The 26,636-nt window shown below is 47.6% G+C and overlaps 1 protein-coding gene across 5 annotated transcripts in view; it reads left to right on the plus strand.

Moving 5' to 3' along the window:
* The window catches only part of MYO9A (myosin IXA), a 122,391-nt gene that overhangs the window by 28,200 nt on the left and 67,555 nt on the right, over nt 1–26,636 (plus strand). For all 5 annotated transcript variants that reach the window (XM_048481780.1, XM_048481783.1, XM_048481785.1 and 2 more), the window contains exons 2-3: nt 13,782–14,689; nt 24,254–24,348. In XM_048481780.1, the coding sequence (XP_048337737.1) occupies nt 13,847–14,689; nt 24,254–24,348 (938 nt within the window). In that variant the 5' untranslated portion in view covers nt 13,782–13,846. The remainder of the gene's footprint in view (nt 1–13,781; nt 14,690–24,253; nt 24,349–26,636) is intronic.

Here is a 26,636-nt window from a genome sequence, read left to right on the forward strand (position 1 = left end):
ACAACCACTCCATGTATCTCCATTGTTGTGTATTTCGGTCTTAAATGTTTGGAGTTCACACCCCAGAGTCAAGGGGGTGAGGGAAGAAGTGGGAGGAGGGAGCGGGGAAGGGAGAATGCAACTGCCAGTGACTCACGTCAGAGCGGAGGGCTGCAGAGCCGCATGCCCTTTCTCCTCCACGATGAAGGGACTGAATGGTCCTGGGACTCGAATGCCTTTGGCAAGTTGAGTCTTCCAAGGGTTGGGCGGCTGAGCCTTCTCTTAAGTAAATTTACTTGAGGGAGAGGACTGGCATTGTGCAGTGCTAATCTCAAAGGAACAAACAACATAGGGAAACACATTCCTGAAACCGTCAGGCGCAGCGCTGCTGTCCTTCCTCCCCTTGAATAAATTTACTTGAGAGGAAATGGGAGAGTGCGGCTTCTGAAGACTTAGGGTTAGAGCTGCTGCACTTTGTCTGTGGTGTACCAGATGTGTTTCCACATGCCTACATTCCTGCCGGGTTACCTTGGGCCAATCACAGTTCTCTCTGAACTCTCTCAGCCCCACCTGCCTCACCAGGTGTCTGTTGTGCGGAGAGGAAGGGGAAGGAGCTTGTAGGCCACCTTGAGTCTCCTTACAGGAGAGAAAGGTGGAAGTATAAATCCAAACTCCTCCTCTTCTTCTTCTTCCTTCTTCTGGAACAGATGTGTTGAGCAGCAGTATATCATTTAAAGACTTGCAGCCAGAGACAGCCGTCCTTGGTCCACAAACAATGTGTACCTCTGTGGGGGTTAAAGGGAAGAAAAAAAATGACACCCTTGGTCTCTAGAAGCACTTCTTCTTGCCAGAAAGCACACGATTTCCAAACACGGCGTCCTTCGAGCTCCGAATGCTTTTGCTTCCTTGTTTCCAACAGTGTATAGCTCGGATTTTTCTGTGGCACATTTATTCAAACCACCATTGATTGATTGCGCAGCTCTGGCCGCTATTATGCTTTTGGGCCTTAAAAATGGATTGCTGTGCTCCGAAGTACCAGGATTAGCAAAACAATTTGGTTGGTGCCTGTGCTGCCCAAACCTTCTTTTTGGGAGGGGTGTGTGTGTCTGAGCCTTGTGTTGAAGATGGAAGCATTCTTGTTGCTGAATTTGAATCATAAATACCAGGGCTGCAGTCGGGTCATCTTTCAATGCGTTCATAATATTTCTTTTAAAGCATCAAGACTCGTATATCTCTGCCTCCCAGCTTTCCATCTCACAGGCGGGAACGACGACAAAGATTGAAACGCGCCGTGGAAACTCGGTGCCGCCTTAACAAAAACTTTACAGCTTTAGAAGCAAACAAACGTTCGGACCGAAAATAATTTTTCGCCGCCCAGCCTTAACACTGTCGTTTTATCGTTTCTCGTCATAATGTGGAACGGAGCTCTCCTCGCTCTGCCAAGTATGTTGAGGTTACGAGACGTTTGGAAATGCGATGAGGTCCGACACTGCTGGAAACCAAGTCAAGTAACCCAAACCCACTTTTGTGTGGTCATGTGTCAGAACTTGGCAGACATGGGGGCCTTTATGAAAATTTATAGAACCCTTGGCCTTCCTCCTGCGTTTGCTGCTGTATTCCTGGTAAAACAGTGGTGGTTACTTAGTGCTTCGATCCCATACAGGTTTTCTTGCAGGCTGATGCTTGTCAAGGATATTTCCTTAGTCCCTTGTGCATCTGTTTGCTGTCTGGGGGCTGATTCCAATTGGGTTGGGCGAGATCGACTGTTGAGGGTATTTGGGCTTAGTTAGGCTCATGATGAAGTAAGCATTGGAGCAGTGGTTGAACGTGTGAGCTAGGAACTGCTGTACAGTGGAACCTCGGTTTTCATTGCCTTCGGTTTTCATCGGTTTCGGTTTTCATTGATTTTTTTCAGTGAACAATTTGTCTCGGTTTTCATCAGTTTGCCTCGGTTTTCATCGATTTGCAGTCAGGTGCATGAGTTTGTGGAGAAAAATCACCCGGACAACGCTGTTGCAGGCCGTGTCTGCAACTTGTTTAATGACGACGTCTTGCCCCATTTCAGACAAATCTTAAAGAGGCGTCAGAAACAGACCTCTTTGGACAACTTTCTGGTGCGACATTGGTCCACTGGCTCTGAAGGTGGTCCGAGTGTTATTGTTTGTTCCTGTTTTCAGCATTAAACACTATGTTTATTCACTAAAATAATGTGTTTTTGGTATGTTTTTTGGAGTGCCTAGAATGGATTAATTGGATTGACATTGATTCCTATGGAAAAGTTTGCCTTGGTTTTCATCTGTTTCAGTTTTCATTGATTCTTTTTGGACGGATTACCAACGAAAACCGAGGTTCCACTGTAGTTCCAATTATTTTTATTCCTTTTCTTTGGTGACACTCTGCCTCCAAGGAACTGAGACTGGCATGAGCACTTGCTTGCCTTTTTACCCTCTGAACATCCGTGCGGGGAAAATTGGGCCGAGTACTGTTGGCCCATGGTCAGCTATGTGCTTCATAGCGGAGCTGAAATTTGAACCTGTGTTGTCACAGGTGCATTGACTCTTGAGCCTAAAGGTGATGTCTGCCCTAAACTCACTAGGGCCGTGGTGGCGAACCTTTGGCACTCCAGATGTTATGGACTACAATTCCCATCAGCCCCTTCCAGCATGGTCAATTGGCCATGCTGGCAGGGGCTGATGGGAATTGTAGTCCATAACATCTGGAGTGCCAAAGGTTCGCCATCACTGCACTAGGGTGGTCCCATTTTTGTTTTCCTCAGCCTCCCCATCTTGAAATAAGGATGAACTACAGGTCCACCTTACAGGATTCTTGCAAAGATTATTGTATGTAGCAGAGGTGGTTTTTAAATGTAAAATGCTCTGTGTAAGTGTTAGAAGGGAGCCAGTGCGGTCTAATTTCAAACTGGGACTGGGAAGACCTACGTTCAAATCCCCTCTCAAGTGAAGAAGCTCAAGAGGTAATCTTGTATCTCAGTATGTATATCCTATCTCACAGAGCTGTATTGAAAAAGAAGAAGAAGAAAAGAGGGGTAAACACCCACCTCGAGGTCCTTGGAAGAAACACAGCGTAAAAATATAATCTGAACTAATGTTATACTGTGAACACGCCTTCCCATTGCAGTGACATCATGCATCCTGCTTCTAAGAACTGGAAAGTATTTGTTTTGCTGTCGACAGCTTTTACTTAATGTTATGTTGAGTCAAATTATGAACAAAAATATATTGCTACAGGTTCTGGTGGGTTTTCCGGGCTGTGTGGCCGTGATCTGGTGGATCTTGTTCCTAACGTTTCGCCTGCATCCGTGGCTGGCATCTTCAGAGAGAAGTGTGGCTGGTATCACAGAGAGAAGTGTGAAACAGACTTCTCTAGGGTGGTTTCGGCCATCTTGTTGGGTTGTTCTTCACTACTTGCTAGTGAGGCAGGAAGTGCTTTTTGGTCATATCCTGTTGGCGCCAAATTGCCCCAGTATCTTCCTGCCTCGCTAGTGAGCGCAGCAACTTTGACTAGCTCTTCAAGAAATTTTTTCCTCAGAGACGGATCTTCGTCCCTTTTGTCTTCCCTTTGTTCCAGTCAGCCGTGAGTCGTTCCCCTGGGTAGTTTCCTATGACCACGGCACCCTTCCCCGGAGGGAGTGGGATTTTGTCGATCCGGCCAAGAGAAAACAACAGAGGCCGGGCGGCCAGGGCATCCTTTCGCCTCGCGCTCCCAGGGATTTGAGCTGGCAGAGCAGCCAACAGCGGCCTCCCTTGGCCCGACCCATCGGCCCGCCACAGGAACCGCCCCCGGTCTCCGGGAGCGTGAGGAGGGAGGCACGCCGGTTCAGCCGGCCCGTGCACGTGCCGCCGATAACCCCTGCCGACATTGCCGCCGCCGAGTGAGAAAAGCGCCGGGAAAGAGAAGGGTCTCCTAAGCCGGCGAAGTGGCAGCCGCTGGCTGCTTCTCTTGAATTGGCCAAGCGCAGGCCGCAGATCGCCGGTGGATCGGGAAACTGTCGGTTGCCACCTCCGCCCAGTGGCGCAATGCAGAGAGAGGCCCTTCCCTGTCAGTCACAACAGTGAGCTGGCAGCTTCAGGCCCTCAGGCCCAAGCAGGAGGGGACATTCCCTAACGACTGGAGTCGCTTTTTTTCCCCACCAGCTCGTGGCGCTTATGCGCGATCCCTCCATTAGGGGAGGAAGTCTCTCACCAAATTCCACCCAGTTCTCATAGCAGTGACAGCACCAGACGCAGAGTTAGGTCCAGATCCAGATCCCCCAGACACAATAGACCAGATAGGGATTGGCTGGCGCTCCCATATGGGTCAGACATCAGTGAGGGGGGGAGTTAGGGTTCCTGAATCAGACCACCTCTCCTGACAATGACACTCCCAGCGAGATTAGTGACCAAAGCAATAGGTTTTTTTTCAGATGGAGCAGTTCCCTTAGCTTTCCCAAGAAGAATGGAGACTCCTAGCCAGAACCATCTCCACCTTAGCCTTGCACAATTCCGCAGGGAGGCAGAGGGACCCCAACTCCACCCTCCTCCAAGCCCATCATAGGGCTGTCCTAAGGGGCTCCTTCCATTTTCCCCGACAGAGGAGGGAGGATTTGCAGTTTTTGTTTCCCCTGCCAGAGTTTTTTTGAACAGCTAAGTTCAAGAATGAATGGAGTCAACCCCGCTACCAATAAGGGTTTTTTTCCATCTCTCTTTAAAAGCTATATCATGCCCCTGACCACCTCCACAGCCTCCTTAAGATCCCACTGGGGATGGTCCCGTCTCCATGCCCTCTACATTCTGGGGGGGCTTGCCCGCAATGAGATGGTGAGGGTAACATTAGCGAGTCCCATAGACAGGGAAAGCTGAATCCAGCCTGTCATTGGGTCCATGAGAGCTTTGCCAGGGCTGCCAGGATTTTTTAGTCCCTTTGGCTACGGGTGGCCAGGGCAGCCTTGGTCTGGCTCCAATGCCTGCTCTCCTTTTTTCCCCAAGACCAGGGGAGTTCGGCAGGGGGTGGAAAGAGTCATTATGGCAGTCTCCCTTCTGGCTTAGATCTCTCACGCACCTTTTTGACATCAAGCTGCCTCTATGGCTCAGATGCTTCTACACAGCATTAGGCTGCTGTGTAAGAGGCTGCTGGTTCCTGAGTCCAGCCAGAGACAACTAATTTTCACATCATCATGGCATATGCAGCTCATAATTCTTCTTTCGGAAGAAGGCAGGAGTTTCTCAGAGGTTCATCTAGAGGAGGAAAATCCTTTTGTCCTGGACTCCTTCACAGGGAAGCAAGGCCTGACTACCTCGATGTGCCGTCATTGAGGTCAGCTTGTTGCAGTTTCAACATCACTTTCTCCTTTTCCCGACTCAACGGATCCTGTAGAGATCGCTTCTTCCTGCTACTCCTTAAAGTTCCTGCTGTTGTTGCCAAGGGGCCCGCTTTTCTTCCGGTCACCCATCCGCTCAAAACCGGAAAAAAGTAGCAAGGTCGTAGGATGGCTATCAGCAAGACCTGATGGGCCATCAGGGCAATCAGACCGGGGTGCCAAAGCGAGCAAGTGGGTCTTGGGGTTTACTCCCATCTCTCTTCACCTGTTCCCTAAGAAGAATGGGTAGACACCAGAGCCACCCTCAACCTTCTACGCCATCGTGAATCGGTTCCCTCATGCGCATATTCCGCTTTCAGGATGGAAACCCTCAGGTCGTGAGCCGTTGCAGCCACCCAACAGGGCTTAACTTCCTCACAGCCCTCGACCGAAGGGATGCATACCCTCTGCATGTTCCCATCGACCCGGTCCACTAACGCTTCCTAGGAACGCTTTTGCCTTGGGAAACCTTTCTCTATTTCAGGCCATATGTAGCCCCCCCCCCCTTTTTTTGGTCAGGCTATAGCCCTCGCGTCTCTTCCACGAAGGTTCTTGTGGGTCCCCGATTGCTCTCCCCTGGACAGAAGAGTGCTCCACTTTGCCCCGCCGGGAGGCCAAGAGCATCTAGGTGTGCTCCTTGATCGAACACCACATCACCTGCACCCCTTTGCTCGTTCCCCTCCCCAACAAAGATAAAGAAGATCCAGGGAGGTCTGCCACAAGCCACTACAGGCTCCAACTAGTAGCCCGAGTCTGCTAGGGTTTTCTCCTGTCTACCACTCGATCTCATCCAATGGGGCAGGGCTCATGCGCCATCTCTCTTTCAAGCACTTCCACGCCCCTATGCAAATGCCATCATCCACTTCGCGGGGACCAATATTCTGCCCCTTTCCCCTTCTCGGGTAATGGGTGCAGCCTTTCAGTTGGGTGGACCTCCACCAACAATCTAATGAGGAGGAAAGGTCTTTGCAGCCTGGTGAGCCAGGATCCCACATTTTTTTGGGGCTGGACGCCAGCCTCAGTGCGGGTGGGGAGGCCAAGGATTGCTAGACGAAAGCACCTTGCTCCAGGGAGCTCCTCTGGACGTGCCTCCCAGGCCACCCTTCCCATCCAACGCCCCTTCGGGGTCTGGGCCATCCTTTCTAGCTCTCCAGAGTTTCCTTCCTGGAACCAGATTCTTTCCAGCAACGCTATGTCGTGGGTCCCACACCGGCAATGTCTCCGCCAAGTGCTATCCACTGGAATCATCCCAGGGGGGGATCTCGGTTCTCCCAATTGCACAGGGAGGCCTCCCCTGAGTCCTCTCCTGGGCGAGAGACTCAACTTCGGCTCTCCTGAGAGCAGAACATGTGAAGGGCTGCCTGAACACCCGAGGCGGACTGGCTCAACCGCACCTCAGCATCTCAATGCAGAATGGAAATTGAAGCCTCAGGTCTTCCATCCTGATCCCACGCTCAAGCTTAGGGGAGCCGGTGATAGACGTGTTCGCCACACACCTCAACTCTCTCAAACCAACCAGATTCATGACACGCTTCTTTCCACCCCTCCAGGCGATGCAAGGCGTCAATGCCCTGTTAGCCCGGGATGGCCGATTGCGGAGCCTCCTTCATGCTTCTCCCCACCCCTCTGTCTCTTCTTTTCACAGGTTGTTCCTTGCAGGTTAAGCAGGAGGAGAAGAGGCGGAGGTTTCATCCTGAGTGGCTCCGGAACTGGCCTCCAGGCAAGCCGTGGTACTCCTCGCTCCCTCCAGCAGCTCTCCATAGCGCAGCCCGGTCCCATCTGCCAGTCTCCCACTCGATCTGCTGTCCCAGGGGGCCCCCTTCTCCATCTGGATCCAGGTGGTTGGCTCCGGCTGACCGTGTGGCTCCTTGAGCGGAGAGATCTAATTACATAAAGGCTACTCTGGGAGGCAATTGTAGATGGCCACCACGTGTAGCAGCCAGGCGAAAATCCGAATTCATGGGACTAAGCTTTGCTACAGGTCTCCGTTGTTCCACCCTTATACGACTCCATACAGCTGGCTATCTTAGTCACCTTTCCCTTCCAGCGCGTTGGGTAAATTCCCCATCTTCAGGCATCCCGGACGTCCTTCAGCTCCTGGAAAGGAGTTCAGCAGTCCCAGGCACCTGGCTCCCTCCGGGTTTCCTTCTTGGCGGCCTCTATGCAGTTCTTCTGGACTACGCTCACTAAGTCACCGCTTTGAGCCGGGTCCAGTGCAAATCCATCTCCGTTGGCTGCGCATGCATAGTTTTTTATTTTTGAGTGGCTATCACCTCTGCTAGGGCGGATGTCTGGAAGTTAGGGGCCCTTCCAGTGAAACTCCCAACCTTTGCCAATTCTCCCAGACAGAGTAGTGCTTAAGCTTGACCTGTCCTTTCTGGCCTAAGGTGGCTTTACAGGGGTTCCATCCAGGACAGGAGGTAGTCCTCCCAAATTTTTTTTGTCCCAAGCCATCGCGACCTGCTCGGGCAGAGTGCCTCCGGCACTGTCTGGATATGCGCCGGTCGCTTACAGCGTTCCTCAAATGTAATGCTGAACAGCTCAGAAAAGTCTGGAGACCTTCCTTGCTAATGTAGTGCCCCCTCGGCTGCAGGGGAGACTATGTCCTCCGCGGCCATCAGTTCCCATCTCCAGAGCCTGCATCTCAGAGGCGACAAGGCAAATAGTTTGCCAGTTCCTAGCGGAATTACAGCCCATTCCACCAGAAGCGCGGCGTCCAATGCACTGCCCTGGTCAGGCATGTCCCTGCTAGATCAGGATCTGTAGGGCTGCCACAGCTGGGCTTCCCCTTCCCTCTTTGTCAGGCGTATTAACGCAGCTGACATCCATGGAGCGCCGGGCCCAGGCTTCGCTTCGACAGAAGGTCTCCTTGGAGCATGTTATTGGAGATTAACGGAACCCCACCCTATTTGGGGTACTGCTTGGGAGTCCCAACCAAGATGGTCGGGAAACCACCCTAGAGAACGGCAGCCATTGGATACTCACCGCGGGAAGGGGTCTTCTCTCTTGGGTGGTGAAGGCCATCTTGGCCCTCCCTCCTGTTCTCGTTCTCCTTTGATAATATGCTCCTTCCCCTTCTGCCTGATACAGACTCCTATTTTATACCTTATATCAGCGCTTTGGTTTTTTTTTACCTGTTGGATTTACAGTTGTTTGCCTAAGCCTTTGGCGATGTTCTAATAAGATTTTATTACAGCGTGTTTTCGACTGTTTCTTCTTCGAGTATTCCTGCTTTCAATCGCTCGGCCGGTCAGATACTGGGGCAATTTGGCGCCAACAGGATATGACCAAAAAGCACTTCCTGCCTCACTAGCAAGTAGTGAAGAACAACCCAACAAGATGGCCTTCACCACCCAAGAGAAGACCCCTTCACGGTGAGTATCCAATGGGTCGTTCTCTCTGTGATGCACCTCTGAAGATGCCAGCCACAGGTGCAGGCAAAACATTAGGAACAAGATCCACCAGACCACGGCCACACAGCCCGGGAAACCCACCAGAACCAGTTGAATCCGGCCGTGAAAGCCTTTGACAAGACGTTGCTACAGATTCAGTCCCTGCGTTCTCTTTGTGCTAATTTGGTTTTATGAACGGTCTCCATGGAACTTTTGGGCAAAAGAATCCCCAAAGGTAGATTACAGAATAGCTGCAGAAATGATAGAAGCGTTCCAGTTCCAATCAGCTTTGGAGAGAAAAGCAGGAGAGAAAAGGCCCAAATAATTGTTTTAATAATATTCAGCCAAAGCTGAATGTGCATGGCTGTAGTCAGTGTTTGCATTTCATTTTGCTATTTGTATTTTTTTTTTTTAAAGAAAGCCAAATAGCTCTAGGGGAATGGTAATGCGTCGTCAGCATCAGGGTTGAGCTGCTGTTTGCATCTGATAGAACTATGACTTCTAAATGGAGCATAATGCACCGGACCGCTTCTGCTTTCCCGGTAAGACTTCCTGTTAACGATTGATCGTTGTGCTTCGTTCTGCAGTGGAAGCAGAGAGTTGACCAAAAAAGGTATGCTTTTTGTAGCTCTGATGGGCTTTCGGTAAAATACAGGTGTGAAGCCCTTCGCTGAGAATTAAGGGATTTTAAAAAAGCTGATATTGCTTCCACAGCTGACTGTGCCGGGGGGGGGGGGAGGTGTCAAGGGGACAAAATTGGCATTGCCAATGAAAGATGAAAACTGAAAGATGAAAGATGAAAACTGAAGAAAGGATCAGCTGCTTCATTTCACTGCTTGCTATAGCTGCAAAATGAGGTGAGAAACAAAATTAATATGAGCTTGGTCCTGCTAGCTGATTAATACCTGAATGGTGTGGTAGCAGCCAATACTATAATGATAGATGCGGTCGAGAGTTGGTGACCTTGTAAATCACACACTTAAAAGGATTTTAAACGTTCTTTTTGGGGTGGGGTGGGGTGGGGTGGGGGTGGGAAATACTAAATATGTTAATAAGGAGGTTTTAGTGTAGTTTATTATGGCCAAGTTGCTAGAAACGTTTCTGTGACTTCTGCATTCCGCTTGACTACAAATCGTCGGTCCTGTTTTGTAGGAAAAAACAGTGCTGTCTTTAGAAAGCTCTGCGTGGCCTGTGCTTGTTTATATAATCTATTGTCTCTTATGTCTCGTTGGGGCTCCTCGAAGGTATTGTGAAAGCAGAAACTTAATAGAGCTTAACCTTGAGGTTTGATGTACGAGTTGCAAGTGTCGCTCTGTGCAGATATCATGGGGAGAGGAGACCATTTGACATCCCTATTGCATATATAGTATCGGTAAGGTAATTGCATACCTGTCGATAATAATGGGCGATGAAGTACAGTAACTCCTGCTGGGCAGCGGGTTACTTCATAGTTAAGAGGCTGCAAGTGTTGACTGTTGCCCTTTTCGTAATTCAGTTCTACTTTTGCTTTTCAAGGCTGAATTGTTTCTGATCACATCCTGGTTTATGAGCAACTTCACCAAGAAGGTCAGTGGTCAGTGGTGGCGTCTAGGTCAGTGGTAGCGAACCTTTGGCACTCCAGATGTTATGGACTACAATTCCCATCAGCCCCTGCCAGCATGGCCAATTGGCACTCCAGATGTTATGGCACCACCAATTGGCCATGCTGGAAGGGGCTGATGGGAATTGTAGTCCATAACATCTGGAGTGCCAAAGGTTCGCCACCACAGTTCTAGGTTCTTGCTGGCTGCTGCTTAGGTACAGGTATTTGTCCTTGAAGGAAATAGCAGGTGCAGTTATTCAGTAAAGCGGATGCAGCAAAGATGGGTCTCCGACCTTTACAGGACCTGTATTTCAGCTTTTTTAGCGGGAAAGGTTTAGGTAGCCTTCGAAAGGTAAACTGCATTTTAATCTCTGGTGCATTTTTGTCCGCCTGGGATTGTTTGGAGTTGGATCACGAGTATTGAATGTAGCTTTAATGTGCATTAGTATGTAGGGACTGATGTATGGAAGGGCACATGGAAAATAGGCAAGGCTTAGCTGAGGATGGTATTAATGGAGTGCAGATTTCTCGCTTTGAGAAAGACGAGGGGGGAGAGGTGTCAAGCAGCCCATTGTTCGTGCCTAAAATGTATTCCTTCGTTGCAGTTGGGCTGGTTGTTTTTGCTCCAGGTTACTTGAGAAATCAATTTGTGGGAGAAGCTAATGCTTTCCTCTCACTTGCAACTTCAGAGTTGTAGTTCTGGAGAAGGGGGGAAAAATCGCAGCTGCATTCTCTGACAGCATATTAATGACACTGGTGTCCTTTCGATGATGTGAATGAAACAAGAGAGTTTGAGTGAGTACATGACGTCCTTTCTGCGCTTTGTGTTCTGGTTTACAGTAGTGGGCGAACTGTACTGACAACGGGCGCAACGCCGGAAGTGCGCTTTTGAAGTATGACCCGATTTAGAATATGTGGCTTTCACATTAAAAAGAAGCAAGGGCTTGTTAATGTTTTGACTATTTAGTGTGACTCTGCCCTTTAAGGCTGCTGGCTTGAGCTGACTTCTCGGTCAAAGTTTGCGGTGCTTCTCACAATGCATCAGGAATCCCCGATCCCTAACAAACTCCATTGTATTGACTTTTAAACAGAGTAAAATGTCTGGGATGTTATTTGGTGTCCGGGCTGCATAGCTGTGTTCTACTAGCATTTTCTCCTGACATTTCGCCTGCATCTGTGGCTGGCATCTTCGGAGGATCCTCCGAAGATGCCAGCCACAGGTGCAGGCAAAACGTCAGGAGAAAACGCTACTAGAACACGGCCACAAAGCTCGGAAACCACACAACATCCCAGTGATTACAGCCGTGAAAGTCTTCGACAATACAAAGTAAAAAGTCGCTTTCAAAGAGCGCTTAGATTTTTAATCTGTTTCAGAAAGCTTTAAGAAAAGTTTAAAAGTCCAAGGCACCCACAACGACTGTTTTCATTATTGCTGGCTTTGTGTACTCAGCTTTCAGCTGGTTCTAGGATAAAATTGCATGAATTAAGTGTTTCTCACTTTCTCTGGAAATATTAGTCTATTCCCCACCCCTCCAGATGAGTATCTTGTTGCGGTGAATTTACAGACTAAGAGGAGACAGAGAATGCAAGTGCCAGGGTTAATAAGATGTACATGAAGGCGAATTTGATTGTGGGGGATTCCTTGTGTCACCATGGCTAGTAGCCGCTAATGGACCCCCCCATGAATGTATCTAGTCCCCTTTTAAAGCCGTCTAAACTTGTGGATCATCACTATATCCTTTGGCAGTTAATTCTACGTTTTAATCTCTCATTGAGTAAAGTTTTTCCTTTTGTCTATCCAGAATGTATTGCCTATCAACTGAAGTGGGTGTCCTCGAATGTACCAGAAAGATACTTTTGCTGAGACCTTAGTAATTGTTTAATCACATATCCGTCAATATGATTGCTTTCACTGTTCTCCAACAGTCTATCTATGTGTCAGATCAAATGCTGAACTTAAAAATCCTCTTCCATCTTATCTTATTTAGGGATACTGGGCTGTTGCCGTTATAATGTACGTAGTTGTACCTTTGATGCTTTGTGAACGTTAAATGTAGATTCCTGGCAGTAAGCTGGCAAGCGTAGGTATTTATATAATAACTCTTCATGGGAAATGGCTTTCAGGAAGTATTTCCATTTGTTATTGCACATTAAATATAACAGCAGCAGGCCTGATTGCCTTCATGTGTACTGAATACCTACAGGGTAAAAGACCATCTCACGAAGTTTGTTCTGTGACATGCTGAGTCTTTTGAGCAAATAAGGCCACCTCTTGTGCCCCAAACCTCTGCTTTGCGCTTGAGGATGAATCATCTATACATTAAGAGGTAGGTCACATGGAGCTGCAAGGAAGTAATCCACGCAAACTGAACTGCTGAATAAATCACCAGAGTAGAACTGGTTTTCTCGCGTCGCCGGGACAGCAGTTTGAAACAACTGCGTTCCTTATCAGCGTGACAATTGTTAAAAATGGCTTTGCCCATTTGAAATGGTATAGAACGCCTCCAGGAAATAACGTCTAAGTGTTCTAAATTTAGGTCTTACCTCAATGCGGAACGTCGACGGTGAGATTTGAAAGGGATATTATGAGCAGGCAGCGGAGGCTATTTGACCCAAGCCGCTGTCTTGTCAGAGTGGCCTACTGCCTATGTGTCATCCTTACCTCCGATGCCCTCCCGACTGTTAAAAAATTCTCACTAATCTGAAAGATAATGTAAAATTTGCTCTCATTAAATTGTACTGCTGGAGATAGCTAATGCACTGTATCTTAAAAATCAAGCTAATCTTCCTGACTGTAAGTGCTTTACTTGTATTGTAGATTTGTGGGTGGTGTTGGTGCCTTTGCTTCCTGCCTTTCTGCTAAGCCACTCAGAACTATTTTATCTTATGGTTTTCTTCTTTATCCATCTTCTTCTTTATCCATTTAGTCATGTCTGACTCTTGGATACTCTATAAGCCAATCCTCCTGTGCTTCCCTGTTTGCCACAACTTCTTTCAATTGGTTGATGTTCGTGCCCGTGCCCCGCTTAATGGTTTCCAACCAACGAGTCCTTGGCCTACCCCGTTTCCATTTGTCACTGACCATTCCGAGTAACATCTCTTTTTCCAGCGAATTTGCCCTCATCACATTGACCGAAGTAGATCAGCTTCTGTCTCGTGGTCTTGCCCTCCGGGGACATCTCTGGAGGGCAAGATTTAGCATTCTGCATTTGTACAATTCTGCATTTGTACAATTTCCACAGTTTAAATAATGTTCCCAATTTTTATTTGGAATTGTATATTGTGGTTTTATACTTCGTATTTCATAATTTCTGGTCTTCGACCGCAATAAAGTTGATTGAGTAGACATCAGTTGATACATATTTAGCTTCCTGCAGTTTCTCCTCTGAACCATCAACTGGTTTTTGATTGGGGGAAAAGCCTCGTCCCTCAATTGCCCTGCCTTTAAACGTCTCTTGTTGTCTTGTTACAGTGCCGGCGCCATGATCCGTTATCCCGTCAAGATGGATTGCTGTTACTGATGGGAAGGAATCCAATATGAGTGGAAATGACGTTGGAGGAAGAAGACGCTTTGAGGACAGCGAGCACACGCTACACATCTACCCGGGGAGCATCGCCGAAGGGACCATCTATTGTCCCGTTATCGCCCGGAAAACGTCCACGGCGGCGGAGGTGATCGACTCTCTCATCAGCAAACTGCAGCTGGACAAGACAAAATGTTACGTTTTGGCAGAAGTGAAGGAATTTGGGGGGGAGGAATGGATCCTCAACCCCACGGACTGCCCGGTCCAGCGCATGATGCTGTGGCCCCGGATGGCCCTGGAGAACCGTTTGAGCGGGGAGGATTATCGCTTTCTTCTAAGGGAAAAGAATCTCGACGGGTCGATCCATTACGCCAGCCTCCAGTCCTGGCTGCAGGTGACGGAGGAGCGGCGCCGGATGGTGGAGCGCGGCTTCCTCCCTCAGCCGCCGCACAAGGACTATGACGACTTGTGTGCTTTGCCAGACTTGAACGAGAGAACGCTCCTCGAGAACCTCAGAAACCGCTTTAAGCAGGAGAAAATTTACACGTACGTTGGGAGCATCCTCATAGTCATTAACCCGTTCAAGTTCCTCCCGATTTACAACCCCAAATACGTCAAAATGTACGATAACCACCAACTGGGGAAGCTGGAGCCCCACATTTACGCCGTGGCGGATGTAGCATACCATGCAATGCTGCAGCGTCGGAAGAATCAGTGTATTGTCATTTCTGGAGAGAGCGGGTCTGGGAAAACGCAGAGCACAAACTTTCTGATCCATCATCTCACCGCTCTTAGTCAGAAGGGATTTGCTAGTGGAGTAGAACAGATCATTCTGGGAGCTGGTCCCGTTCTTGAGGTAAGACGAAAGCGTTCTGTAATTTTACAACACGGCTGTTGTTGCTGCTTGTCCCCGTGACGTTGCGCTACCTGGGAATCGTTTGCCCCGGAACTGAAATAAAATTAAAACGGTGGTCAGGATAACCTTTTGTTAACTGCTTATGTGGGTCAGTTTGTATTCCTCTGTGTTCTGTATATGCTTGTACATTTTTGTGGGCGTTACAGCCTTTCTGGAAAAGCAATTTGATTTGAACGTAGAGGCAACTCTGAAAACCCATCTGCCCAGCCTGGAATCATCCTAGTAATGAATTGGCTTTTTGACCGTGGTCAAGCGCTAACCAGCTCACGCTTTTCTTAGGTAGCAGGCATCTCCCTCGGAAGTACCGTTCACCAGTGGTGGGATTCAGCCGGTTCGCACCACTTCAGCAGAACCGGTTGTTAAAATGGTTCTTGTAAATAACCAGTTGTTAACTTATTTGAATCCCATCAACAGAACCGGTTGTTAAATTATTTGAATCCCACCACTGCTTTTCGCCCTTGCTTGAATCAACCCCTTGTGTCAGTTGCCAAGATGAGTTTGCTGCTTATTGAAACTGGTGACTTTTGTCAAGTCTGAACAGGCTTCTGTTGTTAACGGGTGTGAGTAATTCTGGCTCAATATGGGAAAATTCGGTGCCATCGGAGTTCTTCTTGAAGTACGCAACAGAAACGTTTGGCACAAACATGTGCTTATCCAGCGTCCGTGTTGCGATAGGGGAGGTGGTTTCCAAAACTAAGGACTTCAATGTGAGACTTCGATAAAAGGTTTCCATTTCCTCGTAGAAGATCCTTACCGTGATTTTGTTTTGCGCTGCAGTTTTATTAATTCCGATCTGATTTCAGTAAACATCAGCATGGCAAGAGAGCGAAAACTGCACCAGCTAGAAGGGCGTGTTTTTTATCTGATCACTCGACCGAACAGGAGGGTTCAAAAGTGAGATCCCCTGCTAAGGTCAAGGTCGCTTCAAAACAGGTAGCCCAAAAGGCTTATACAGAGATCTCTGCCATCTCTGAGAATTTGTTATGAGAAGGGTTATGCGTTGCAAACATTGTGCAACGCTGACATGTGGCTTGTTGCCTCCTACGCTTCCCTGTATCTGCTGTTCATGATAAATCCTAACTCTGTCAATGGGAAAACTCCACTTAACTTCACAGCGATAACAATTTCATCATATTTTGAAAAGCGGCTTCCCCGCGCCTCAAGTCAGCCAAGATTGCCCGCTTTACCAGTCTTACTGGATTCAAGCTGTGACAAGACCACAGATTTCCCCGTGAACCTGCATAAGTCCTGAGTATCTACTTCAAATCCCCTTCTTCCATAATTCCACACTTTTGGCCTTATTTCTACAGGGGGAACCTAAATCTGTACATCTGGCCACAAGATGTTCTATGGTCAAATTATAGACTAACGTAGCTTCAAGGTTTTTACTTCATTGATCATTTCCATGAAATTTCCGCTGGAAATACCATTTGGTTACCCAAATTCCCACGTGCCACATAACTAAGGCCCCTTCTGCACAGCGGGTTGCAGTCGGGAGAAAGCAACCCGTTTCCCAATCGGCGCATTCGCATGCTTCCGTGCAGGCAGCCAACAGAGACTGCGGAAGCAATGCAAGTTGCCATCACACCTTCACACAGAGACGCACCTTCACACAGAGACGCACCTTTCCCTCCACTGCGTAGCTACATGGGCGGGCAGGCATGGACCCCCACAGCCATGCTGATGCCCCTGTGACCCCATCTGGCTGTGCAGCTGCAAGTTGGGGACTTTTTTAAAAAGGTAAGCGTGGCCAAGTAAAGTGCTTCCCCTTTCCAGCCGTTCACTTGCGAGCGGCTGCAACCTGCGTTAAAACAAGAGAATCATGCTGTCCTCACAAAAAAAAAAAACCATTTGGGGGGAGTTAACAATGGTGGGATTCACCCGGTTCGCACCACTTCGGCAGAACCGCTTGTGAAAATGGTTCTTGTAAGCAGCCAGTTGTTAAATTATTTGAATCCCACCACCAGAACCGGTTGTTAAATTATTTGAATTCCGCCGCTGGGAGTTAACATGGGGCAGCCTTGCTTTAGGGGCAGGAGCTGTGGGAAGTCCACCCCCCCCCCGAAATGGGTTTCTTCCCGTTCCCAGCTCGGGTTTATTGGCCCGTGCAGAAGGGGCCAGAGCGTTGGTAGCAGGCAAGCCACGTTGGTGGTGGCGGCCTCACAATTCAAGCCGAGCGACATGGATTTTGAAATGGGCTGGTCCTTGGAGAGAAAAGAATGTCGACTATTAATGCATGTTCATGGACTACTGAGTCTAACGAGGCTGTTTTGGGCCACGCTGGTGATATTCACTAGGAAGCAGGCCAGGGGCCTGTTTAGACGGTCAAAATGTCCCAGGCATTAGGTGTAAGAGCTCCAGAAATGAAAGCATTTTGATGCTAAATTCCTCAGACATCTGCACTTGGTTATTTCCCTCCTCTATCCTCCGTCACTCATGACTGAGCAAACTTCCCCACTTCCATGGCCACTTGGTTTCTCTCCCGCTGCCAAGTTCCTGTTTGTGTTGGCTGTTTTTCCTTCCCAGCCACGCCACCGTCTCTCTCTTGCCTACCACCCCCCCTTGTTGCTAGCCTGTCCTTGCTCCCCGTGAGCGCCCCCCCAGGTTTTCCCATGCAGTTTCTTATCCACTATCAGCCTATGGCCAGGTGCTTCACCCAGCTGCTTCCCCCCCCCCTTTATACAGTCTCAACCCCCTAATCCTTTCACCTTTAAAACACGAACCTCTTGTCTGACCCCCCCCTCCCCCTTCCTTTCTGTCACTCCTCTCCATCTGTGTATTCTCTGGTGGGAAACGACTTGTCTGACAGCCCTGGGATTTTGCATCTCATAGTTTCCCCGCTTGCCTGGAGAATTCTTTGAGCTATCAAAATAAAGATGAAAATGTAGTGTCTGGCGAGGCAGCATCTGTTTTCGACAGTGCCAGCTATTTACAGAGAGCCAATGGACTTCCTCCAGTGGACTTTTATATTTAGATTGATTAGACAGAGTGTCTGAAACAAAACACTCATTCACTGCGACTCATTCAATAAGCAATCGTTGTGATAGTTGCCGTTTGTGATCTGCTGAAGACAATAGCCTCTTTTCAGGAGACTCCCTTGTTTTTGTGTGTGAATCACCATTATTAGCATCTGAAAGTCCCGAGGCTGCACAGATTTCATTAGGGGAGGAAGCTAAATATTCGTCCTACTCCTTGTTCTCAGAATTTCAAACGACCTTTTAAGGGCTGTCCACGACCTTTTAAGGTCTGTCCCAGAACGGCAGTGTTGGATACCTGAGTGACACTTAGAAGCTTGCTCCATGTAGTATGTGTCATCTGTGCCACAGATGTTGGAGAGCGTTTAGCAAGTCACTTCTCCGCCCGATGGCACTGAAGTATTTTATGTTATTGGCCCAAACTAAAGACCCATCCGACAAAACAGTCTCATCCCAGCAAAATAGCAGTAGCAGTAGATCCTCTTAAAGGTCACGAAAGACCCTATAAAACCATCAGGCGGTTGTGCGGGGGGGGGGGGGAGTGTTGCAGTAAAAGGAATTATAAACTCTGAACACAAAATGAAGCATCCTTATTGTTTGCAGTGTTTGATGCATACTGCCATGAAAAGTAGAATCTGAATATCTTCTCTTCATTCGTCCCCAGGATGACAAGGATGGGGCTGGGCAAGTATCAGTTGGGTAAGGGATTCTTTGGGCTGGCTTCCCAGTGACAAAAGGCCTTACTGCTCACTGTGACACTTTGGTGAGGCCAGAAGCTGCAACAGGGAGAGAAGAAGCACTCCTTGGACCTCAGACAGCAGCAGGGAGTTCAGATTAACCTGCGGCCCTCTGGATATTCATGGACTACAATTCCCATCAGCCCCTGCCAGCATGGCCATTTTTCCCCCCAATTCAGCCAACCAATTCAGCATTCCCAATTCAGCCAACCATCAGCTCCAGTTCATTAAATTGGAAGGGAGCCCAACCCAGGTTAACACATCGCAGCTATTCTGGGTTGAAGTCGGAGCCTGTTCTTTGGTACTGTGAAGCAGTGAAATCAGCCAATTCTTTGAGAACTATCTGAACGCCCAAGCCACGTATGTGCTCAGTTGCATTTTAACTCCTAGGAAATGCGACTCAAAGATTTCGGTGCCTTTTTTCCAAAGGTTTATTTATCTATTTGGAAGCGCAGCTCAGTTTTATCTTCAGAAAATGTATACCGCCACTCTTTTCAGCTCTCAATATTGTATGTAAAAAGTATTAAGTGAAAGTTTGGGGGAGCAAGCACCCCAAAATGTTTGACAGAACGTGCATAAGAGCACAAAATTAAAACAAGCCAGAAGTACTAATCGCAGCATTAGCAATTTAAAAAAAAAAAGGTTCAGAGACATGCTGACTTACTGTCCTTTCAGAGTATTGGTAGCATTTGGGCCGAGGGGGCAGACTTGCAGAGGAGTTGGGACACGGGAATGCACCGCTAGAGTCCTCAAATCCAGGCCACAAATTTGATTTCATGCCGCCTCCGGCAGAGTTTGGAGAGACAGAGCAGAAATCCTCTAAAGGGATAGATGGTAAATATATGACAGGTTCCAGCAGCTGGTGTCCTGACCAACAGTTCAAAAGGTGAGGAAAAAACATTTCACCACTCTGATAGCTCTTATCCAAAGTTCATTCCCCCCACCAGCTCTCGTATTGGTGGACAGCAGACAATCTCCCAATTGGTGTGATTTTCAAGACCTGTTGCAATGTTTACTTTGGCAGCAAGCGCTCAATCAAACCACATTCCAGACTTCGTTTCCTTGTTCCGTGGATGTGTCCAGGGGCAGGAAGAATACGGTGTGTTAACTTGGCTACCAAAGGACTCTATGTGTAGCACAAGCTTTCCAAGTGTTAAGGTACTTAAGACCCTGCCCCATTTCTTCTTCCTCTCTTAATTCTCTCACCTTTTGTTATCAGACTTCTTTGCAGCCCAACCTGTTATCTCAGCTCTGACCAGCAAAGTTATTTTGGGTTGGCCTTGCCAAACACAGGATGTGTTCGCTGTTTGGACCGGAAAAGATGCTGCAAAACGCATCCAAGGATACCTGAACAGCATTGTATCGCAACTACCGTAAAGATTATTTTGTGATCTCTTGCCCTCTTCCTACAGCCACCATCTGCCATGGCTGAGGATATCAGAGAGAGGGAAGAGGAACAACCAGGCATTCCTCTCTTGTGCCTGGATCAAGCTCTGGCTGAGGACACACTCCCCTCACACAAACCTATGCACACATACGGCTCCCATTTGTCCTCACTGAGGCTATTTATTCGGGCATTTCGTTTATTGTCTGTCTGTTTTTCCCCCACTCAAAGTGGATCTAGCAGTGTAAAAAATGCAATCGAAGCCACATATATCCAGCCGCCTAAGCCCACACGGTGTAGTGGTTAAGGGCGCTGGACTCTAATCTGGAGAAGAAGAGGAAGAAGAGTTTGGATTTATATCCCTCCTTTCTCTCCTGCAGGAGACTCAAAGGGGCTTACAATCTCCTTGCCCTTCCCCCCTCACAACAAATACCCTGTGAAGTAGGTGGGGCTGAGAGAGCTCCGAGAAGCTGTGACTAGCCCAAGGTCACCCAGCTGGCGTGTGTGGGAGTGCACAGGCTAATCTGAATTCCCCAGATAATCCTCCACAGCTCAGGCGGCAGAGCGGGGAATCAAACCCGGTTCCTCCAGATTAGATGCACGAGCTCTTAACCTCCCACGCCACTGCTGCTCCAAGTTTGATTCCCCACTCCTCCACACGAAGCCTGCTGGGTGATCTCTCTCTCAGCCCACGTGGAGGCAGGCAATGGCAACCATCTCTTTGAAAACCTTATGGGGTTGCCATAAATCGGCTGTGGCTTGACGGGAAAATCACAGAAGCCGCCTGAATAACCCATCCTGACCCGATCTCATCAGGGCTTGGCAGCAAAGCAGGGTCAGTCCTGGCCAGTGTTTAAGTAGGAGACCACCAAGGAAATTCAGGGTCGCTGTGCCGACAGAAGCAACGGCAAACCACCTCTGCTCACCCCTCAGTCCCGGTGTCACCATGAGTCAGTTGCAACTTGATGGTGCAAGCATCCCCCCGATAAAGGATACAATAAAAGGATTCCAAAAACTATGGCCCCTTCCGCACACGCAAAATAATGCATTTTCAAACCACTTTCACAACTGTTTGCAAGTGGATTTTGCCATTCCGCACAGCTTCAAAGAGCACTGAAAGCAGTTTGAAAGTGCATTATTCTGCATGTGCGGAATGAGCCTATGTTAGGGCATTGAACAGTACACTATATAGAATAAAATAATGTACAGATGGAAAAATGGGGGGGGGGGGAACCCCTACCGCTGGATTACAATATTTTAAAAAATTATTATTTATCCTGCCCTTTCCTAACAATGTCAGACTCGGGGTAGATAACAACATATATTTGTAAAACAATCAGGGAACCATATATCAGAATTTATATAGTTAACAAACAAAGTGGCTAAGATGGTGTACAGATGACCAAAAAAAATTTCCCTGTTGCGTCGTCATTCTCTGTAGCAAGGGAGTCATCATCCCATGGGTAAAAGTTTCCAAGAATAAAAGAAATGGTGCAACAATACGGTGTATGCAGCAAACTGAGCAATGAAAACCGCCGAACATTTCACAGACAATAATTATGACCCTGTTCCCTTTATAAAGATGGCTTCCTGAGTCATTCCATGTGACAAATTCGGCAAAATGATATACAGTGGTGGCGAACCTTTGGCACTCCAGATGTTATGGACTACAATTCCCATCAGCCCCTTCCAGCATGGCCAATTGGCCATGCTGGCAGGGGCTGATGGGAATTGTAGTTCATAACATCTGGAGTGCCAAAGGTTCGCCACCACGGTGATAGAAGCATGGGGGCCTTGCCACCTTGTCCAAAGTGAAGAAAGCAGCAGCCGAGGGCCCCTCTAATATCCCCGTGTCTGGACTCCGCTGCGAACTCTCCTCCCCAGGAATTCCTCCCCAGCTGCATTTTAATTGTTATGTGTATTAGATTTTGACGGGTGCTGATTTTTTTGCCTTAAAGCCTGGATAAAAAAAAAATAGCATTTCTGTGCAGTGCAATATTTGAAATTTGTTTTGAATACTTTAGTTTTACTTTTAAAAATAAATCCCTCGCCCTAAATACGTTGCTGGAGGATTCCTTTGTCGTGCTGGCTTGCACTCACGGTGCTTGGGTTGGTCCGCCCCATCTGAAGCGCTTCCACCAGACCTTGGAATGAATGAGTTAATCCTGGGAATTTGGTGCAGCTGTGTTTGTGATCTGGGGTCCCTTTTATGTTATCATTCCAGGCCTGCCGGAATTTTCACAGAGGAAATATTTTTGGGGTCAGGCGTGTTGTCGCTTGTCGTTTTTCTCCAGTGGCTAGCCACTTGCGCATTTCTTTCGGCTGAGCAGGGAGGGGTCAGCAAACTTCTCTTTAAAAATGCTTACGGCCATTGCCAGTCTATAGTTTGTTTCTGTGTTCGTGGAATCCTTGGCCTTAGAAAAATTGGCCCAGTTTATAGCTAGTTCCTTCGCACAGTCTACAAGGGCAAGCCGCCATATCTGGAGTGCGACTGTCAAGCTGGACTCCCATTCAGCAGATGCCTTGTCGCTGCACTCGTAAGGAAGGTGCACCACGAAGGCCCCTTCCGCACATGCAGAATAATGCACTTTCAATCCACTTTCAGAGCACTTTTGCACCTGGATTTTACTGTGTGGAATAGCAGAATCCACTTGCAAACAATTGTGAAAGTGGATGGAAAGTGCATTATTGTCCGTGTTCAGAAGGGGCCTAGGAAAGCACAAAGTTCATTATAAGGGGATGTCCTCCTACCTGACATCATTTGGTATCTGGCTTTGTCATATGACATTTTACCTTGACAAAGCCCATTAGTTGAGCTTTTATTTCCATACCTGTGATGGGTGACTCCTTTGACCAAAGTCAGGCCAAACTTAGTTATTTCCATACTGTTTCGTTATTATTGTATTTTATAACAGGTAGCTAATATATATTTCTAGATTTAAAATTAGTCCTGTTTAATTATTAGTCCTGTTTTATTCTTAGCCTGACGTCAAAAATGCAGGTTTTTCTTCAATGTCATCAACACAGAGAAGAATTTTGCCACGGCTGAGGGGTTTTATCCATTGCTAGATGCGTATATGTCTCTAGAACCAAGCGGTCTGCTTTTTGTACATTTAACTTTAGTGTGCCAAGTTAAGCACCAGCAACACGCACTTCAGTAGATGCGGGAACAGTCGCTATCCCCGCATTGAGTAAAACGCAAGTTGACAATCTGTTGATTTCACGTAGTGCCAAGATTGTGATACATGTCACTTTAATGGCTGCTGTCCTTGGTACTTTGCTCAGGAGAGCTGGCAGCTTTGGGCTGAAGGCACAATAAAAGAAACCGGATATAATATATATTTAATTGGGTTGGATCATGCAAATTAAATCAGCGTCTAGTGTGCTAGGACCCATGTGATAAGTAGGCTTTTTAAAATGTTCACCAATTCTAAATGGTACCGTTTCATTAGAGTGCATGATGCACAGTTGCATTTCAAATAATCTACATCTCACAGTATATTCTTGGTTCTCTGTATAAATCTAGGCATGAGCGGTGGCAGTTTGCAGACATAAGGTTTCAAAGTCAGCAATTAATCACAGAGAACTTGGTGTAACAGCAAAATCCTCCTTACGCTGTTTTACTCCATGTGATTTTGAACTGGATTGCTATTGGAGTTCCTATGGGCTATCACGTTGTTGTTTTTTGAAACAACCTATCAGTATTGGCAAAAATTTAATTTGGGAAAAGAACGTTTCTAACTTATTTATTAAACTGAAATTTAAGCCATAGTGAAATAATAGCACAGGACTCCAAAGATAGATTTCTGTGCAAAATTGCATTAAACAGAAATATAGAATCAAATGACTGTTGTGGGTTTTCCTGGCTGTGTGGCCGTGTGTGGTAGTTTTAACATTTCCTAGCATTTCACCTACATCTATGGCTGGTATCTTCAGAGGGCATGTCATGGTAAGATTTATTTCTCTCCCACACTGTGCCACAGAGAGAAACGCATCTTTCCATGACATACCTCTGAAGATGCCAGCCACAGAAGTGGGCGAAACGTTAGGAGCTAAAACTACCAGACCACAGAAAACCTACAAAAGCTGGTTGATTCCAGCCACAAAAGCCTTTGACAATACACAGAATCAAAAGAACTTGCCCCTTTTGAGCACTGCTTTTGTGTTTTGCAAGTGCACTCAGACAAGCAGGATTTTTATTCTTGGATGACACTACTGCTGCTTAAGATTGTAAATGAAACATGAATATTGCTTGAAGCACTTCTATTATACTATGCTGTCTTTATCCCTCGCTGCTTCTCATGTATTTTGTTACTAAAACACGTAGTCCAAGAGCAAGACAAGGAAATGTATGCCCCAGCGCCACTTCTAGGTACCTGAACACATACCTCTTCTTTTACTCCGACAGGCATTTGGGAACGCAAAGACGGCGCACAACAACAACTCCAGCCGCTTTGGCAAGTTTATTCAAGTGAATTACCAGGAGACGGGCACTGTGCGTGGGTAAGCCGCATTGAGCAATTACAAAGGGCCTGTGTGACATGGGCAGACATCTGACGGGAATGGGAAATGTGCCATGTAAATCGGGAACTTAGGAACTTGTCTAGGAATGATGTGAGAACAAACCTTTGACTGGTGAAGGATACCTCTGGTCAAAGACTCTTTTATCCGTGGCAGTTTAATCAGAACAGGAGACAGAGAAATTAACAAGACCCACTCTTTATTGACCAGTGTAAGACATTGTTGATCCAAGTCCATTTAGAATTCAGAAGGAATCTTTCCCTATATTTCATTGGGTTTGGGGTCAAGTTGGAGGGCCTGAAGCACTCACTGCTGCTTGAATCTAGGACAGATACATTAGTCAATTTGCTAGGATCTTATGAAAGAGAGCAATGGGCCTCCTGCAGTATGAACGATCTGTCTTCAGCCCAGATTATTCAGCGTTGTTTCCACCCATGCATATGAAACTGAATTCTAGATTTATTTTTTGTTGGAAATCTGTTCCACATGGAAGCTGTTGCTTCTCAGGATACCCTCGCAACACACACAAAGCTGTCTGTGACCTTTTTGAAAGCCTGCAAACATTCAGCCTGCGATAGCTGGGAGACTTCTCTCTTCAGAGCAGCAGTGGCGTAGTGGCTAAGAGCAGGTGCACTCTGATCTGGAGGAACCGGGTTTGATTCCCAGCTCTGCCACTTGAGCTGTGGAGACTTATCTGGGGAATTCAGATTAGCCTGTGCACTCCCACACACGCCAGCTGGGTGACCTTGGGCTAGTCACAGCTTCTCGGAGCTCTCTCAGCCCCACCCACCTCACAAGGTGTTTGTTGTGAGGGGGGAAGGGCAAGGAGATTGTAAGCCCCTTTGAGTCTCCTGCAGGAGAGAAAGGGGGGATATAAATCCTCCTCCTTCTCCTCCTCCTCCTCCTCCTCCTCCTTCTTTTTCTTCTTCTTCTTCTTCTTCTTCTTCTTCTTCTTCTTCTTCTTCTTCTTCTTCTTCTTCTTCTTCTTCTTCTTCTTCTTCTTCTTCTTCTTCTTCTTCCTTCTGCATCATTAACTGGGACTTCTGCTCTTCTTTGTTTCTGAATGGCTCCGTCCAATCTGACGGACGTGGTACAGTTGGAGCCATCTGGAATCTTCCAGTTGCACTTAACCCTCTAGTAAAAGCTCCACCAACTTAAGGAAGACTAAAAAGTAGAAAGGTGTGGCAGCCTTGCTTTTAACTTCAGTTCTTTTCCTGCTCTTGCCTTCTTTAAAAGTCGGGTGCTGTTCTTCCCTGTCAGTGATTTCTTTGTACATCAGCATAATTATTTACGAAGCGAGTCGCGCTCGGTTTTGACAGCGCCTGCCAGCCCGTGGCATGTTCCTTATTATGTAGCTGAGAAGGAAGGAGCCTTGGAGTCCGACAGGATGTAAATATCCTATTGTTGATGGATACACCCTGTGTTTGGGAAAGCTGTATGCACCAGCACCAGCGTGCTGTTACATCCCGGACTGTCAACACCGAAACGTTCTGGCCCCCAAATATATTTGCGGAGAGTGCATTAGCCCGCGAAGAAGATGGTTCCGCAGATGTTTATCTGAGGCTGCCATGAGTAACTGTAAACTGAAGGGTGCATCAAAGATTTCTTTCTTGGACACAAGATGTCCTTGGGTTTTGTTACAGCTGGCAGGTAACCAGACAAGCAGAGCGAAGGCGAGCGTTTTCGGGAGTTCTCTCCCTTGACTGAAAAACGTTCCGTGCATTCCGTAAATGTTCGCTTCTGTGGGGATCCGTGCTGACTTCTTTCCTGCTCACCAAGTTGGAAGCAAGTCCCAGGCAACAACAGGTCTCACAGCAGGTTCTAGGGTTGCACTCCAAAGTCTGAGGTCAAGTGCCCAATCCAGATCACAAGGTTCCCAGAACCAAGCAAGTCTGGCAGCCTCGCAGTCTTGTCAGCAAGGTTGCAGATGAGTTGATCCCACACTGGCTGCAGCCTTATATCTGAAGTTTCCGTACAGGCGCCGCTGCATCCCATGTTACTCTCTTCTACTGGGGGGGGAAGACATCTTGCTGGAGATATGTCCATCATTGCTTGCAGGGAGGCAGGGACCAATCAAATTGTTTCTATCTCACTTCCTGTGACGGTCCTCAGGGGGCTGACCCCCTCAGTTTTGTTCCTGCCTCTGCAGGGTGTGCAGTGCGTTAGCTAGGCTCCGCTTGCTGAACCAGTGTGTATGTGTGTATGTGAATCCGTGTATAGCTATTTTAGCCATTAGTCTGAGTGTTCGTCTGTCTCTGGCGTTTTGTCCT

This window comes from Sphaerodactylus townsendi, linkage group LG17 (assembly GCF_021028975.2).
Source record: "Sphaerodactylus townsendi isolate TG3544 linkage group LG17, MPM_Stown_v2.3, whole genome shotgun sequence".
Lineage (NCBI taxonomy): Eukaryota > Metazoa > Chordata > Lepidosauria > Squamata > Sphaerodactylidae > Sphaerodactylus > Sphaerodactylus townsendi.